This window comes from Orbicella franksi, chromosome 2 (assembly GCF_964199315.1).
Source record: "Orbicella franksi chromosome 2, jaOrbFran1.1, whole genome shotgun sequence".
NCBI classification, from domain to species: domain Eukaryota; kingdom Metazoa; phylum Cnidaria; class Anthozoa; order Scleractinia; family Merulinidae; genus Orbicella; species Orbicella franksi.
This window is the reverse complement of record NC_138146.1, coordinates 25,710,124-25,724,914: the sequence shown is the minus strand read 5'-3', so window position 1 is coordinate 25,724,914 and position 14,791 is coordinate 25,710,124. Positions and strand designations below refer to the sequence as shown.

At 41.8% G+C, this 14,791-nt stretch overlaps 1 protein-coding gene across 5 annotated transcripts in view; it reads right to left on the bottom strand.

Moving 5' to 3' along the window:
* Positions 1–14,791, bottom strand: part of LOC145478944 (short transient receptor potential channel 5-like) — a 25,209-nt gene continuing 10,418 nt past the window's right edge. For 4 of the 5 annotated variants that reach the window (XM_081457149.1, XM_081457146.1, XM_081457150.1 and 1 more), the window contains exons 12-15: positions 14,254–14,400; positions 13,654–13,762; positions 13,248–13,321; positions 5,183–12,003 (exon numbers count right to left, since the gene is read on the bottom strand). In XM_081457149.1, coding sequence (XP_081313275.1) covers positions 11,872–12,003; positions 13,248–13,321; positions 13,654–13,762; positions 14,254–14,400 — 462 coding nt within the window. In that variant the 3' untranslated portion in view covers positions 5,183–11,871. Of the gene's footprint in view, positions 39–5,182; positions 12,004–13,247; positions 13,322–13,653; positions 13,763–14,253; positions 14,401–14,791 lie in introns of those variants that run through there. The other variant, XR_014048346.1, reaches the window with a different exon arrangement.

The following is a 14,791-nucleotide window of genomic DNA, read 5'->3' as shown; positions in this document are numbered from 1 at the left end:
GGAGGGGTAAAAGTAGCATCTTTAAAAACTTAGGTAAGCTATGGTTAAGAATCCAGCACCTGAACGGGAGTGTCGCGCATCTCTAAACGCGCGAGAACTTACGAGAGAAAAGAAAGTTGATAGGGGGCAAGAATCTCTCGCCCAAGTACTGTCCAAATATATAGACTTTCACAAGTGAATTACACGTGTGTAGATTTGGGGCAGAGCTAAAATTAGCATCTTTAAAAAGTTAGGTAACAATTGGTTGGGATTCCCGCACCTAAAACGCGAGTGTGGCGCATCTCTAAACGCGCGAGAACTTAAGAGAGAAAAGAAAGTTGATATAGGCGAGAATCTCTCACCCAAACACTCTCCCAAGTCGATAGACTTCCACCTGTGAAATACACGTGCGTAGATTTGAGAAAGGGCCAAATCTAGCATCTTCAAAAAGTCCAGTAAGCATAGTTTGAGATGTCGACACCGAAATCGCGAGTGTGGTGCATCTCTAAACACGCGAAAACACGCGAGAGAAAGCTAAATATAAATTGGCGAGAATCTCTAACCCAATCATTGTCGAAAGCAACAGACTACCAATATCAAATAAACGTTTGTAGATTTGAGAAAGGGTCAAATCTAGCACCTTTAAAAAGTCCAGTAAGCATAGATTAAAATCCAGACATAAAAACCGCGAGTCTGGCGCATCCCTAAACGCCCGAGAACTTACTAGAGAAACGAAAGTTGATATGGGCAAGAATCTCTCACCCAAGCACTGTCCAAATCGATAGATTTCCACGACTAAAATACACGTGTGTAGATTTGGGGGGAGCGCTAAAGGTAGCATCTTTACAAAGTTAGGTAAAAGCATTGTTTGGAGTCCCCGCATTTAAAACGCGAGTGTGGCGCATTTCTAAACGCGCAAGAACTTACGAGAGATATAAAAGTTGATAGGGGCGGGAATCTCTCAGCCAAGCACTGTCCAAATGAATAGACTTCCACAAGTGAAATACACGTGTACAGATTTGGAGGAGGGCTAAAAGTAGCATCTTTACAAAGTTAGGTAAGCATTGGCTGGAATCCCCGCACCATGAACGCGAGTGTAGCGCATCTCTAAACGCCCGAGAATTCACGAGAGAAAAGAAAGTTAATCTGGGCGAGAATCTCTTATCCAAGCACTGTCCAAATCGAAAGACTTGCACTAGTGAAGTACACTTGTGGAGATTTGGGGAAGGGCTAAAAGTAGCATCTTCAAAAAGTTATGTAAGCATTGGTTGGGTTCCCCGAACCTAAACCGCGAGAGTGGCGTAACTCTAAACGCGTGAGAACTTACGAGAGAAAAGAAAGTTTCTATGGGCGAGAGTCTCTCACAAAAGCACTGTCCAAATCGATAGACTTCCACAAGTGAAATACACGTGTGCAAATTTGGAGGAGGGCTAACAGTAGCATCTTTACAAAATTAGGTAAACATTCACTGGGATCCGAGCATCATAAACGCGACTTTAGTGCATCTCTAAACGCGCGAGAGCTCACGAGAGAAAAGAAAGTTGATCTGGGCGAGAATCTCTTACCCCAACACTGTCCAAATCGAAACACTTGCACAAAAGAAATACACGTGTGGAGATTTAGGAAAGGGTCAAATGTAACATGTTCAAAAAGTCCAATAAGCATAGTTTGAGATGCCGACACCGAAATCGCGAGTGTGGCGGATCTCTAAACGCGCGATATTACGCGAGAGAAAAAAAGTATAAATGGGCGAGGATTTCCAACCCTAGCATTGTCCAAAGCGACAGACTACCCCAATTAAATACACGTGTGTAGATTTCAGAAAGGCCCAAATCTAGCATCTTTAAAAAGTCCAGTAAGCATAGTTTAAAATCCCGAAACCAAAACCGGGTGTAGTCCAAATCGATAGACTTCAACAAGTGAAATACACATGTGTAGATTTTGGGGAGGACTAATATTAGCATCTTTAAAAAGTTAGGTAAGCATTGGTTGGGATTCCTGCACCTAAAAAGCGAGTGCGGCCCATCTATAAACGCCCCAGAACTTACGAGAGATAAGAAAGTTGATAGGGGGCGAGAATCTCTTTCCCAGGCACTGTCCAAATTTAAAGACTTCCACAAGTGAAATACACGTGTGTAGATTAGGGGGAGGGCTAAAAGAAGCATTTTGAAAAAGGTAGATAAGCATTGTTTGGAGTCCCCCCACCTAAAACGCGAGTGTGGCGCATCTCTAAACGCGAAAGAACTTACGAGAGATATAAAAGTTGCTAGGAGCGAGAATCTCTCACCCAGGCACTGTCCAAATCGATAGACTTCCACAAGTGAAATACACGTGTGCAGATTTGGAGGAGGGCTAAAAGTAGCATCTTTACAAAGTTAGGTAACATTGGCTGGGATCCCCGCACCTAAAACGCGAGTGTAGCGCATCTCTAAACGCCCGAGAATTCACGAGAGAGAACAAACTTGATCTGGTCGAGAATCTCTTATCCAAGCACTGTCCAAATCGAAAGACTTGCACTAGTGAAGTACACGCGTGGAGATTTGGGGGAGGCCTAAAAGTAGCATCTTCAAATGTTAGGTAAGCATTGGTTGGGTTCCCCGAGCCTAAACCACGAGAGTGGCGTAACTCTAAACGCGTGAGAACTTACGAGGGAAAAGAAAGTTTCTATGGGCGAGAATCTGTCACAAAAGCACTGTCCAAATCGATAGACTTCCACAAGTGAAACACACGTGTGCAGATTTGGAGGAGGGCTAACAGTAGCATCTTTACAAAATTAGGTAAACATTCACTGGGATCCGAGCATCATAAACGCGACTTTAGTGCATCTCTAAACGCGCGAGAGCTCACGAGAGAAAAGAAAGTTGATCTGGGCGAGAATCTCTTACCCCAACACTGTCCAAATCGAAACACTTGCATAAAAGAAATACACGTGTGGAGATTTAGGAAAGGGTCAAATGTAAAATGTTCAAAAAGTCCAATAAGCATAGTTTGAGATGTCGACACCGAAATCGCGAGTGTGGCGGATCTCTAAACGCGCGATATTACGCAAGAGAAAAAAAGTATAAATGGGCGAGGATCTCCAACCCTAGCATTGTCCAAAGCGACAGACTACCACAATTAAATACACGTGTGTAGATTTCAGAAAGGCCCAAATCTAGCATCTTTAAAAGGTCCAGTAACCATAGTTAGAGTGTGGCGGATAGCTAAACTCGGGAGATTTCACTAGAGAAAAGAAAGTTGATATAGGCGAGAATCTCTCACCCGAGCAATGTCCCAATCGATAGACTTCCACAAGTGAAATACACGTGTGTAGATTTTAAGGAGGGCTAAAATTAGCATCTTTAAAAAGTTAGGTAAGCATTGGTTTGGATTCCTGCACCTAAAAAGCAATTGTGGCGCATCTATAACCGCGCCAGAACTTACGAGAGATAAGAAAGTTGATAGGGGCGAGAATCTCTTACCCAGGCACTGTCCAAATTTAAAGACTTCCACTAGTGACATACACGTGTGTAGATTAGGGGAAGGGCTAAAGGTAGCATCTTTACAAAGTTAGGTAAGCATTCGTTGGAATCCCCTCACTTAAAACGAAAGTGTCGCGCATCTATAAACGCGCGATAACTTACGAGAGATAAGAAAAGAAAGTTAATTTGGGCGAGAATCTCCAACCTAAGCACTGTCCAAAATCGACAGACTTTTACAAGTAAAATACTTTTGTGTAGATTTGGGGGAGGGCCAAAACTAGCATTTTTTGAAGAGCCCCGTAAGCATAGTTTGGGATCCCCAAACCAAAAACGCGATTTTGCTGCATTGCTAGACGCGCGAAAACACACGACAGAAAAAGAAAATATAAATGGGCGAGAATCCTCAATTCAACCATTGTCCAAAGCGACAGAATACCACAAGTGAAATACACGTGGGCAGATTTGAAAAAGGGCCGATCTTTAAAAAATCCAGTAAGCATAGTTTGAGATCCCAACATCAAAACAGCGAATGTGACGCATCTCTAGACGCGCGAGAACTTACTGAAAAAAAGAAAGTTGATATGGGCGAGAATCTCTCACCCAAGCACTGTCTAAATCAATAGACTTCCACAAGTGAAACACACGTGTGTAGATTCGAGGAAGGGCTAAAAGTTGCATCTTAGAAATGTTAAGTAAGCATTGTTTGGGATTCCCGCACCTAAAAAAGCGAGGGTGGCAAGTCCCTAAACGCGCAAACACTTACAAGAAAAAAGAAATTTGATATTGACGAGAATCTCTCACCCAAGCACTGTCCAAATTGATAGACTTCCACAAGTGAAATACACGTGTGCAGATTTGGAGGGAGGGCTAAAAGTAGCATCTTTAAAAAGTTAGTTAACCGTTGGTTGGGATCCCCGCACCTAAAACGCGAGTGTGGCGCATCTCTAAACGCGCGAGAACTTACGAGAGAAAAGAAAGATAATATGGGCATCAAAACAGCGAATGTGATGCATCTCTAGACGCGCGAGAACTTACTGAAAAAAAGAACGTTGATATGGGCGAGAACCTCTCACCCAAACACTGTCCAAATCGATAGACTTCCACCAGTAAAATGCACGTGTGTAGATTTGATATTAGGCCAAATCCAGCATCTTCAAAAAGTCCAGTAAGCATAGTTTGAGATGCTGACACCAAAATCGCGAGTGTGGCGCATCTGTAATCGCACGAAAGCACGCAAGAGAAAAAAAATATATAAATTAGCGAGAATCTCCTATCCAAGCATTGTCCAAAGTGACAGACTACCACAGGTGAAATACACGTGTGTAGATTTGAGAAAGGGCTAAATCTAGCATCTCTAAAAAGTCCTATAAGCATAGTTTGAGATCCCGACACCAAAGCCGTGAGTGTGGCGCATCTCTAAACGCGCGAGAATTGACTAGCAAAAAGAAAGTTCATATGGGCGAGAATTTCTCAGCCAAGCACTGTCCAAGTCGATAGACTTCCAGAAGTTGAATACACATGTGTAGATTTGGAGCAGGACTAAAAGTAGCATTTTCAGAAAGAGAGGTAAGCATTAGTTGGGATTCCTGCACCTAAAAACGCAAGTGTGGCGCATCTCTAGACGCGCAAGAATTTACAAGAAAAAAGAAAGTTGATTAGGGCAAGAATCTCTCACCCAAACACTGTCCAAATCGATAGACTTCCACAAGTGAATTACTTCCGTGTAAATTTGGGGAAGGGCTAAAAGTAGCATCTTTAAAAAGTTAGGTCAGCACTGGTTGGGATTCCCGCACCTAAAACGCGAGTGTGGCGCATCTCTAAACGCGCGAGAACTTACAAGAGATAAGAAAGGTGATAGGGGCGAGAATCTCTCACAAAAGCTATGTCCAAATCGATAGACTTCCACAAGTGAAATACACGTGTGTAGATTTGGGGGAGCGCTAAAGGTAGCATCTTTACAAAGTTAGGTAAGCATTGGGTGGGATTCCTGCACCTATAACGAGAGTGTGGCGCATGTCTAAACGCGCATGATTTTACGAGAGATAAGAAAGTTGATTTGGGCGAGAATCTTTAACCTAAGCACTGTCCAAAATCGATAGATTTTTACAAGTGAAATACGTTTGTGTAGATTTGGGGAAGGCTAAAACTAGCAATTTTAAAGAGCCCCGTAAGCATAGTTTGGGATCCCCAAACCAAAAACGAGAGACTCCTTCATTGCTAGACGAGCGAAAACACGCGACAGAAAAGGAAATATAAATGGGCAAGAATTTCCAATTTAGGCATTGTCCAAAGCAACAGACTACAAATCCACGTGTGTGCCATCTCGTTGTTCGTAAATCGATCCGTTGTACTGGAAGTACGTAGATCTTAATACGAAATTCAAGAGGTCCGCGATTTGAACTGGTGTAAGTGTCGTGCGGTCAGCCAGGCCTGGGTCGTTCTCCATTTTTTGTAGCGCGGCTTGTACGGCTTGTTCAAAGAACACGACAGGGATATACGACTCGCCCGTACCCAGACCTCTGCCGTTTCTGAACATACCCACGAGACCGGCCACTATCCTATCTGGAATGAGGTCAAGTTTATTGATCGAGATCCTCACTGGTACACACGTAGGGTCAAGGAAGCTATTCACATAAGACTTCACCCTAACAACATCAACAGGGATAGTGGAATTGAAATTCCTGAAGCATGGATACCCACGATCAAGAAACACCACAACAGGAGAACGGTACAACAGCGGACCACTGAGGGAACAGCTACTCGCCGGAACAACAACGCATCTCTAAACACAAGAAAACACGCGAGAGAAAAAAGTATAAATTGGCGAAAATGTCCAACCCATGCATTTTCCAAAGCGGCAGACTACCATAGGTGAAATACACGGGTCTAGATTTAAGCAAGGGCCAAATCTAGCATCTTTAAAAAGTCCACTAAGCTAATTTGAGATTCCAACACCAAAACCGAGATTGTGGCGCATCTCAAAACGCGCGAGAACTTACCACAGAAAAAAAGGTTGATAAAGGCGAGAATCTCTCACACAAGCACTGTCCAAATCGATAGACTTCCACAAGTAAAATACACGTGTGTAGATTAGGGGGAGGGCTTAAAGTAGCATCTTTAAAAAGTTAGGTAACATTTAGTTGGGCTCCCCCCACCTAAAACGCGAGTGTCGCGCATCTCGAAACGCGCGAGAACTTACGAAAGAAAAGAAAGTGTACATAGGTGAGAGTCTGTCGCCCAAACACTGTCCAAATTGATAGACTTCTACAAGTAAAAAACACGTGTGTACATTTGCCAAAGGGCCAAATCTAGCATATTCAAAAAGTGCAGTAAGCATACTTTGAGATGCAGACACCGAAATCGCGCGTGTGGCGCATCTCTAAACACAAGAAAACACGCGAGAGAAAAAAGTATAAATTGGCGAAAATGTCCAACCCATGCATTTTCCAAAGCGACAGACTACCATAGGTGCAATACACGGGTCTAGATTTAAGCAAGGGCCAAATCTAGCATCTTTAAAAAGTCCACTAAGCTAATTTGAGATTCCAACACCAAAACCGAGATTGTGGCGCATCTCAAAACGCACGAGAACTTACCACAGAAAAGAAGGTTGATAAAGACGAGAATCTCTCACCCAAGCACTGTCCAAATCGATAGACTTCCACAAGTAAAATACACGTGTGTAGATTAGGGGGAGAGCTAAAAGCAGCATCTTTAAAAAGTTAGCTAACCATTGGTTGCAATTTCCGCACCTAAAACGCGAGAGTGGCGCATCTCTAAACGCGCGAGAACTTACGAGAGATATAAAAGTTGATATTGGCGAGAATCTCCAACCCAAGCACATCCAAGTCGATAGACTTCCACAAGTGAAATACACGTGTGTAGATTTGCAGGAGGGAAAAAAGTAGCATCTTTAAAAAGTTAGGGAAGCACTGGTTGGGATTCCCGCACCTAAAACGCGAGTGTGGCGCATCTCTAAACGCGCGAGAACTTACCAGGGAAAAGAAAATTGATATGGTGGAAAATTTCCAACCTAAGCACTGTCCAAATCGATAGACTTACACAAGTGAAATACGGTTGTGTAGATTTGATGGAGGGCCAAAACTAGCATTTTTAAAGAGCCTCGTAAGCAAAGTTTGGGTTCCCCACACCAAAAACGCGAGTGTGCCGCATCGCAAAACGCGCGAAAACAGGCGGGTGAAAAAAGGATATAAATGGGCGAGAATCTTTAATCCAGGCATTGTCTACAGCGTTACACTTCCACAAGTGAAATACACGTGTGTAGATTTGAGAAAACGCCAAATCTAGCATCTTCAAAAAGTCCAGTAAGCATAGTTTGAGATCACGACACCAAAATCGAGAGTGTGGCGCGTCTCTAAACGCGCGAAAACACGCGAGAGAAAAAAATATAACTGGGCGAGAATCTCCATCCCAAGCATTGCCCAAAGCGACAGACTTCCACAAGCGAAATACACGTGTGTAGATTTGGGGGACGGCCAAATCTAGCATTCTTAAAGAGCCCTTTAAGCATACTTTAGTATCCCCACACCACAAACGCGAGTGTGGCGCATCTCTAAACGCACGAAAACACACGAGAGAAAAAATATAAGTTGGCGAGAATATTCATCCCAAGCATTGCTCAAAGCGACAGACTTCTACAACTGAAATACACGTGTGTAGATTTGGGGGACGGCCAAATCTAGCATTTTTAAACCGCCCTGTAAGCATACTTTAGTATCGCTATATCAAAAACGCGAGTGTGGCGCATCTCTAAACGCGCGAGAACTTACTAGAGAAAAGAAATTTGATATGGGCGAGAATCTCTTACCCAAGCTTTGTCCAAATCGAAAGACTCCCACAAGTAAAAAATACACGTGTAAATTTAAGAGAGGGCAAAAACTAGTATCTTTGAAAAGCCCAGTGAGCATAGTTTAAGATCCCGACACCAAAAGTTCGAGTGTGCCTCATAACTAAACGCGCGAGAAAAGACAAGGGAAAAGTAAATTGACATCGTTAAAAATATCCATCTAAGCACTGTTTAAATCGATAGACTTCCACAAGTGAAATAAACGTTGGAGATTTGGCAGAGGGTTAAAACTAGCATCTTTAAAAAGCGAGGTAAGCAAAGTTTGGCATCCCCACGTCTAAAACGAGGGTGTGCAGCCTCGCTTAACGTGCGAGAACACGCGGGAGAAAAGAAAATTGACATGGAAAAGAATATCTAACCCAAGCACTGTTCAAATCGATAGACTTACACAAGTGAAAAACACTTGTGTAGATTTGGGAGAGGGCCAAACCTAACATTCTTAAAGAGCATTGTAACCATAGTTTGGGATCCCCACACAAAAAACGCGGGTGTGCCATATCGCTAAACACGCGAAAACGCGAAAGTGAAAAAAAGATATAAATGGCCGAGAATCTTTAACGAAAGCACTGTCCAAAGAGACAGACTTCCAGAAGTGAAATACACGTGTGTAGATTTGGGGGAGGGCTAAAAGTAGCATCTTTAAAAAATTAAGTAAGCATTGGTTAAGATCCCCACATCTAAAACGGGAGTGAGGCGCATCTCTAAAGGCACGAGAACTTACGAGAGAAAAGAAAGTTGATAGGGGCGAGAATCTCTTACCCAAGCGTTGCCCATATCGATAGACTTCCACAAGTGAAATACACGTATGCAGATTTGGAGGAGGGCTAAAAGTAGCATCTTTACAAAGTTAGGTAAGCATTGGTTGGGATCCCCGCACCTAAAACGCGAGTGTAGCGCATCTCTAAACGCGCGAGAACTTACGAGAGAAAAGAAAGTTGATATGGGCGAGAATTTCTCTCCCAAGCACTGTCCAAATCGAAAAACTTGAGCAAGTGAAATACACGTGTGTAGATATGGGGGAGGACTAAAAGTAGCATCTTCAAAAGGTTAGGTGAGCATTGGGTCGGATTCCCGCACCTAAAACGCGAGTGTGGCGCATCTCTAACCGCGCGAGAACTTACGAGAGAAAAGAAAGTTGATAGGGGCGAGAATGTTTTAATCAAGCACTTTCCAAATCGATAGACTTCGCTTGCTTTCCTGACACGTTTCATTCAATTCAAGAATTGAACAAAGCGCGGCAAATCTTCGCGCCTTTTCAAACCATCACTTCATTTAGATCATACTGCAATGTCCATGTTATCAAGTCGCCTAAACAATTTATTTAGTACAACAAATTTCCTATCCGCCGTTGATTATAACAAACTCGGCACTGCGCTCTTATTTCGTTATTTATCACCTCGTACGTCATGGCTTTACACGGCTTTATTTATCACCTCGAACCTAACACGGCTTCATGGAATAAATGTACTATGGAAAAACTGCACGAGTCTTCTCGAAAATTCTTCTTCGAAATTCTAACAACTACATTCTCTCCGTGGTATTGAGATGCCATCAGGAAGCATTTCCTCTGAAATCTTCTCATAGCGATTTGTCACTGAAACAGATTATGACGCCTTCCCTGGCCGCAAGACGAAGAACCCTAGTGATAGTATGTAAGCAATGCTAGGAAAATTGCGGACCATTTCTCTGCGGAACTTACAGTAGAAGCCCCGTGCGTCCCGTCATGAGCCCCAACAAAGCAAATACATTTAATTTGATTGCGATCAGGGAACTGGTTGTAACTGAAATACTTCATACTTCGACAGTCTTCTGAAGTTTCACACATTTTTATTTTCATTGTATACTGTATTTATCTCTCACTACGTAAATGATTAGCGGAAACATATTCCCCATGCGTTTAGTACAATCTACTTCCATGAAGTAGAAGTACGATCTACCTAGAAGTACGTCGATCTACTTCTAGCCAACGCCTAGACAGCGGCTCTAAACCTAACGAGAGCGGGGAGTGGGGGGTGGGGGGGTGGCTCTCTCAAGGCCGGGCTGAAGACTCGGCCCAGGCACTGGCCTATCTGCTGTTGGTTTGCTGGCGACCAGCTGTCAAAAGCGGGAGGGGGGGGGGGAATGGAGGGTGTCTTTTGCTGACACCTCCGCTTGCTAGACTTTGAGTTTTCAGTGCCAAATAACCTTGATTTTGACTGTGTTGCTAGGCATTTTGCTCAATTGTTGAACCTTGTTTGAGGGTTCTGTGTTGACATGGCACCCTGCTGGATAGGCCCATGCCACGTGGATGCGTGACGGGCCAATCTCGTAGCGAGGGAGTGGTCAGAGCACTTCTGGTTGCTGGGACTGTCTTTGAGCTGTCTGCAGGCATGCTTTTAGGAATACTCTCAGATATACTATATAAAGTCCTTTCACATTCGTAGCCAAATCTTGGAAAAAGAGCCAATGACGAATGATATGGTCCAACCATATCATTTTGTCCGAAACAGTTACATTCGAATCAGTACAGTTCGACTGAAATCATTATCATCTAACATAAGTGATAAATCAACTTGTTTTTCCATTTTAAGCATCGTGTGTATTCTTTATCTGTTTAAAGTGAAAGAAGTATTATTGCCTATTTTGAGAACCACGAGGTTATATTTAACTACTATTAAATTTCGTCTTCGATAAATAAAGTCAGATACTTATTTACTTATTATTTATTAATCTATTTAATTACTTAATAGACCAATTTCGATATGTTAAAATTCAATCTAACACAATAGATCTCAGAGCGAGGCTCTGGGGAATAAGCACCACAAACTCTTTAGTTATTCCCCGCAGCCTCGTACTGAGGTCTTTTGTTTTAGGCTGAATTTTAATATATCGAGATTGGTCTATCACTTAAATCAATTACTTAATGACAAGAAAACGTTAGAAGTATAATTTATCGTTCAGGCCCCAGTTGTTCGACAGCTGGATAACTCTAGATACACCGGGGCCGGGTTTTTCAAAGCCCGAATAAGCTAACCCAGGATTAGCGAGAATTTTGATTTCAGTTTTGTAACTTTTTGGTGAGGTGTTCTGTTTATATTGTTTGCCCTTAGGTTTTGAGCTGTAGTAATCTCAAACTACGCCAAACGTAAGAGGTGAAAAACATTTTTAAACAAGAAAAAATAACACTTCAGTTAACGTTTAATCCTGGGTTAAAGTTAACCGGCTTTCGAACAACCCGGCCCGGATAAATCGCCATCCAGTGGATAACTGTAAACAAAACAAACCACGCTATCCGCTGGATAGTGATTTATCCGGTGCATGGATAGCGTTATCCACCCTTCGAGCAACCCGGGCCTGGGGCCCGTTTCTCGTAGGGCCCGAAAAGTTTTCGCACCCGGAAAGCCGCAGCAAAATCTCAAACCTTATGACTTCACATATTCACGTATTTTTAATATGAAGAGAGGTTCTCTTCATGCAAAAAGTTTCAGGCGTATAAACCTTACTGCTTTTAGATACAGATTAATTAAAAATGGCTTTCGGGCCCCTGATTTCGTTTGCACTGATTTAAGCTGCGGAGGCATGGGACTAGACAGAAGACGAAATCTGTAAAGACAACTTGGCATCTGCACTCTTGATATCGCTGTTTCCTGGTAAATGAAAAACGACCGCAGGAGGATCGTCGGTTGGGTCCTCAAAACCTTCTTGCTTGTATTCATCCTGTATTAGACAATAAAAAAAGACTAAATTCACTCCCATTATTGAAAATGTCGCTTTCCTTCTAGTTTCGTGGACCTACGACTTTAGTTTTCTATATTGAATGTTCCAAAAGAACTTCCGCCATTAACAAACAACATTGAAATTTATTTGCAAGTCTATCTCCAACTCCTTTTATCCAAGGTTTTGCCGAAAAGATTGATTCATGAAAATCGAACATAGCCTTATTCGCAGAGAAAAGTGTTGGCAGGGGAAACACAAAATGCCTCTCTTTCTCCCTCTTAGCGTCTCTATGTGATTTCTCAACAAAACTACTCATTAATATGTTTAGTCCAATTCTACTCTTATACTAATGCAAAGGCTGCAATCTTATTGGATGAACTAGCGTACACTATGAGCGATTAGTGTGTAGTGTAGTGGCCATGGATTTTCTGGTTTTTCGGAAGAACATTTAGAAACAAATGGACAATTAAGTTATGTTACAATCTTAGATCATTTTAGCATTCTTTTTTTGAATTACAGTCGAACCTCCTGTAAGCGACCATCCAAAATGTTAAGCCTAGGCGGTCGCTTATGGGAGGTGGTCGCTTACCAGAGCTTGGACCATATTGGGTCAAAATTTTGCCTCATTTGCATATGATAACTGCAGAGACTTTCCACATGCTTTAAAGAAATTTCTTTCTCGTGCACTAACCAGGAATGAGATAATGTTACAAAACCTTATCATCCAATTTCTGCTTTTTTATCTGTCAAATGGTCGATTACGAGAGGTTAAAAGCAAAAGAAAGTTTCAAACTTTTAGCTCTCAAAGTGGTCGTGGTCGCTCGCGAGAGGTGGTCGTTTTCAAGAGGTTCCAAATGCAGGGATTTTACTTGGAAACGTTTGGTAACTTGGAAAACTGGTCGCTGAGGAGAGGTGGTCGCTAACAGAGGCTTGACCGTAGTTTTAATTACCTTCAAATCAGTCTTGGTGGCTCTGTGACAACGACCCAAGATGGCGGCGCGATCATGACGTAACTCTTATTTTTAATTACGTCAATGTGTAATGTTGCTGACCTCAAAAGAACTTTTTCATCGCACTATAATGGGGTTAGAGGTCCTGAGATTGCATTATCACTCCTTACTCGGTGGTAAGAGAACAAACAAGCCTATGTGTAAGTAGATAAAAGTACAATACCGAGCAATTTTGCCTTTGAAGAAAGGTAGTCAATGACGTTTCATGATTGAAACGTCACATTGAGGACTGACCTGCATAGCTGCGACGCTCTCGTCGCAGTGCGAGATTTTCAACTTGTCCATTATCAAGTCGATCTTTTCTTCAACTGAAGCACAACATCAATACATATACAAAAATCAGTGTTTGGTTTATTAAATTACAAAATATTAAAAGGATAAAGTTGGAAACTTGTACAATAAGAACACTTTACAGCTTTTCAAAATTTCACAAGAGCTTAAAACTCTTTGTTTTCACTCACATTTGGATAAACGCGTTTTTATTGAAATGATGCTATCTACAATAACTAAATGAAAGTATGATTTTTAATGCTCTTCCAGTCTCTTTCTTTTAGACATAGGGGCGACACTTAGAACACACAACGTTTTGACAACCATTGCGCAGCTGAACCTGCTTATATCATTAGCAACATTCACTTACCGGACAAAGGAAATGATCCACCGTATTTCGTGAGATAACGTTCGGTGAGCAATGGAAACAAGCGATCGCGATAAAAGTTCTTGTACTGATTCCGACGGTTTTCTGCGTCCTGCCAACGTAAAAGTCCAAATGTAATAAATTAGAAGGTTTTGCAATTGAAATTCATTAGTTCTTTTCTTACCAAGCGATTCTCAATCGCGCAATTTATACTTTCAGTATCACTTATCACGAATTTCCCACATGATTTCGTTTCCCTGCTAACAGGGCTCCAAGTCAATGCAGAAACAGATGATTCGCATGTATTATAAGGGTAATGAAAAACGATCGTTTTTGAGTTGTTTACTAATAGCTTCGGCCTCAATTGTTTTAGTTTATGCTATAAAAATTACGACAACGCAATTTCAGATTTGCTGTGTATCTTAAAGGAGATTTCCTGGTACTACGAACTTCTTGAAAGGAAATGAACGAATAAAAGAACATGATACTCAAAAGGTCGCAATCCATCAAACTTGAGACAATATAAACGAATTGAAGGTAAATGTTGAACATCAGAGAATTCAACATCCATATCACTTTTGTTGTTGCTTTTAGGTCGTTTACCTCCTCCCGAGGGTTACCCATCGCATTGAAGTAACACAATGTAACTGGAACGGACAGCAGGTTGAACGGTACAACGATGCAATGTAAATTCCTGTACTGATTTTCAACAACGGCACGTGCAAATTTCCATTCGACTTCTGCATTGGTCTAAAAGAAATTAAGGGATTAATGAACAAGTGGTTGAGATACCAATACTTGGCGACTGTCCTCGTTCTTTCATTTGATGAATTTATGACTCCATCTTGCGTTTGTTGATGATAGAACTATGTGATTAATCTAATTAAAAGTAATGAAAGCAGATTTTATTTTACATTTTATTTTGATCTTTATTAGACGCAACAGGTCGCAACAGTGTCCTATACAAACTCCCTAAAAAAACTTTTAAAACGCGCCCTCAGTAGCTCCCTATTTTTAGCATTAAATACTGAACAACTTCAAATTCAAGTTCAAATTCAAATTCAAATTCCGGAGAAGTTTTTCACTAGACCACCAAATGTGCATGCACTCAGATTGAATGGCATTTGAATTTCCCTAATAA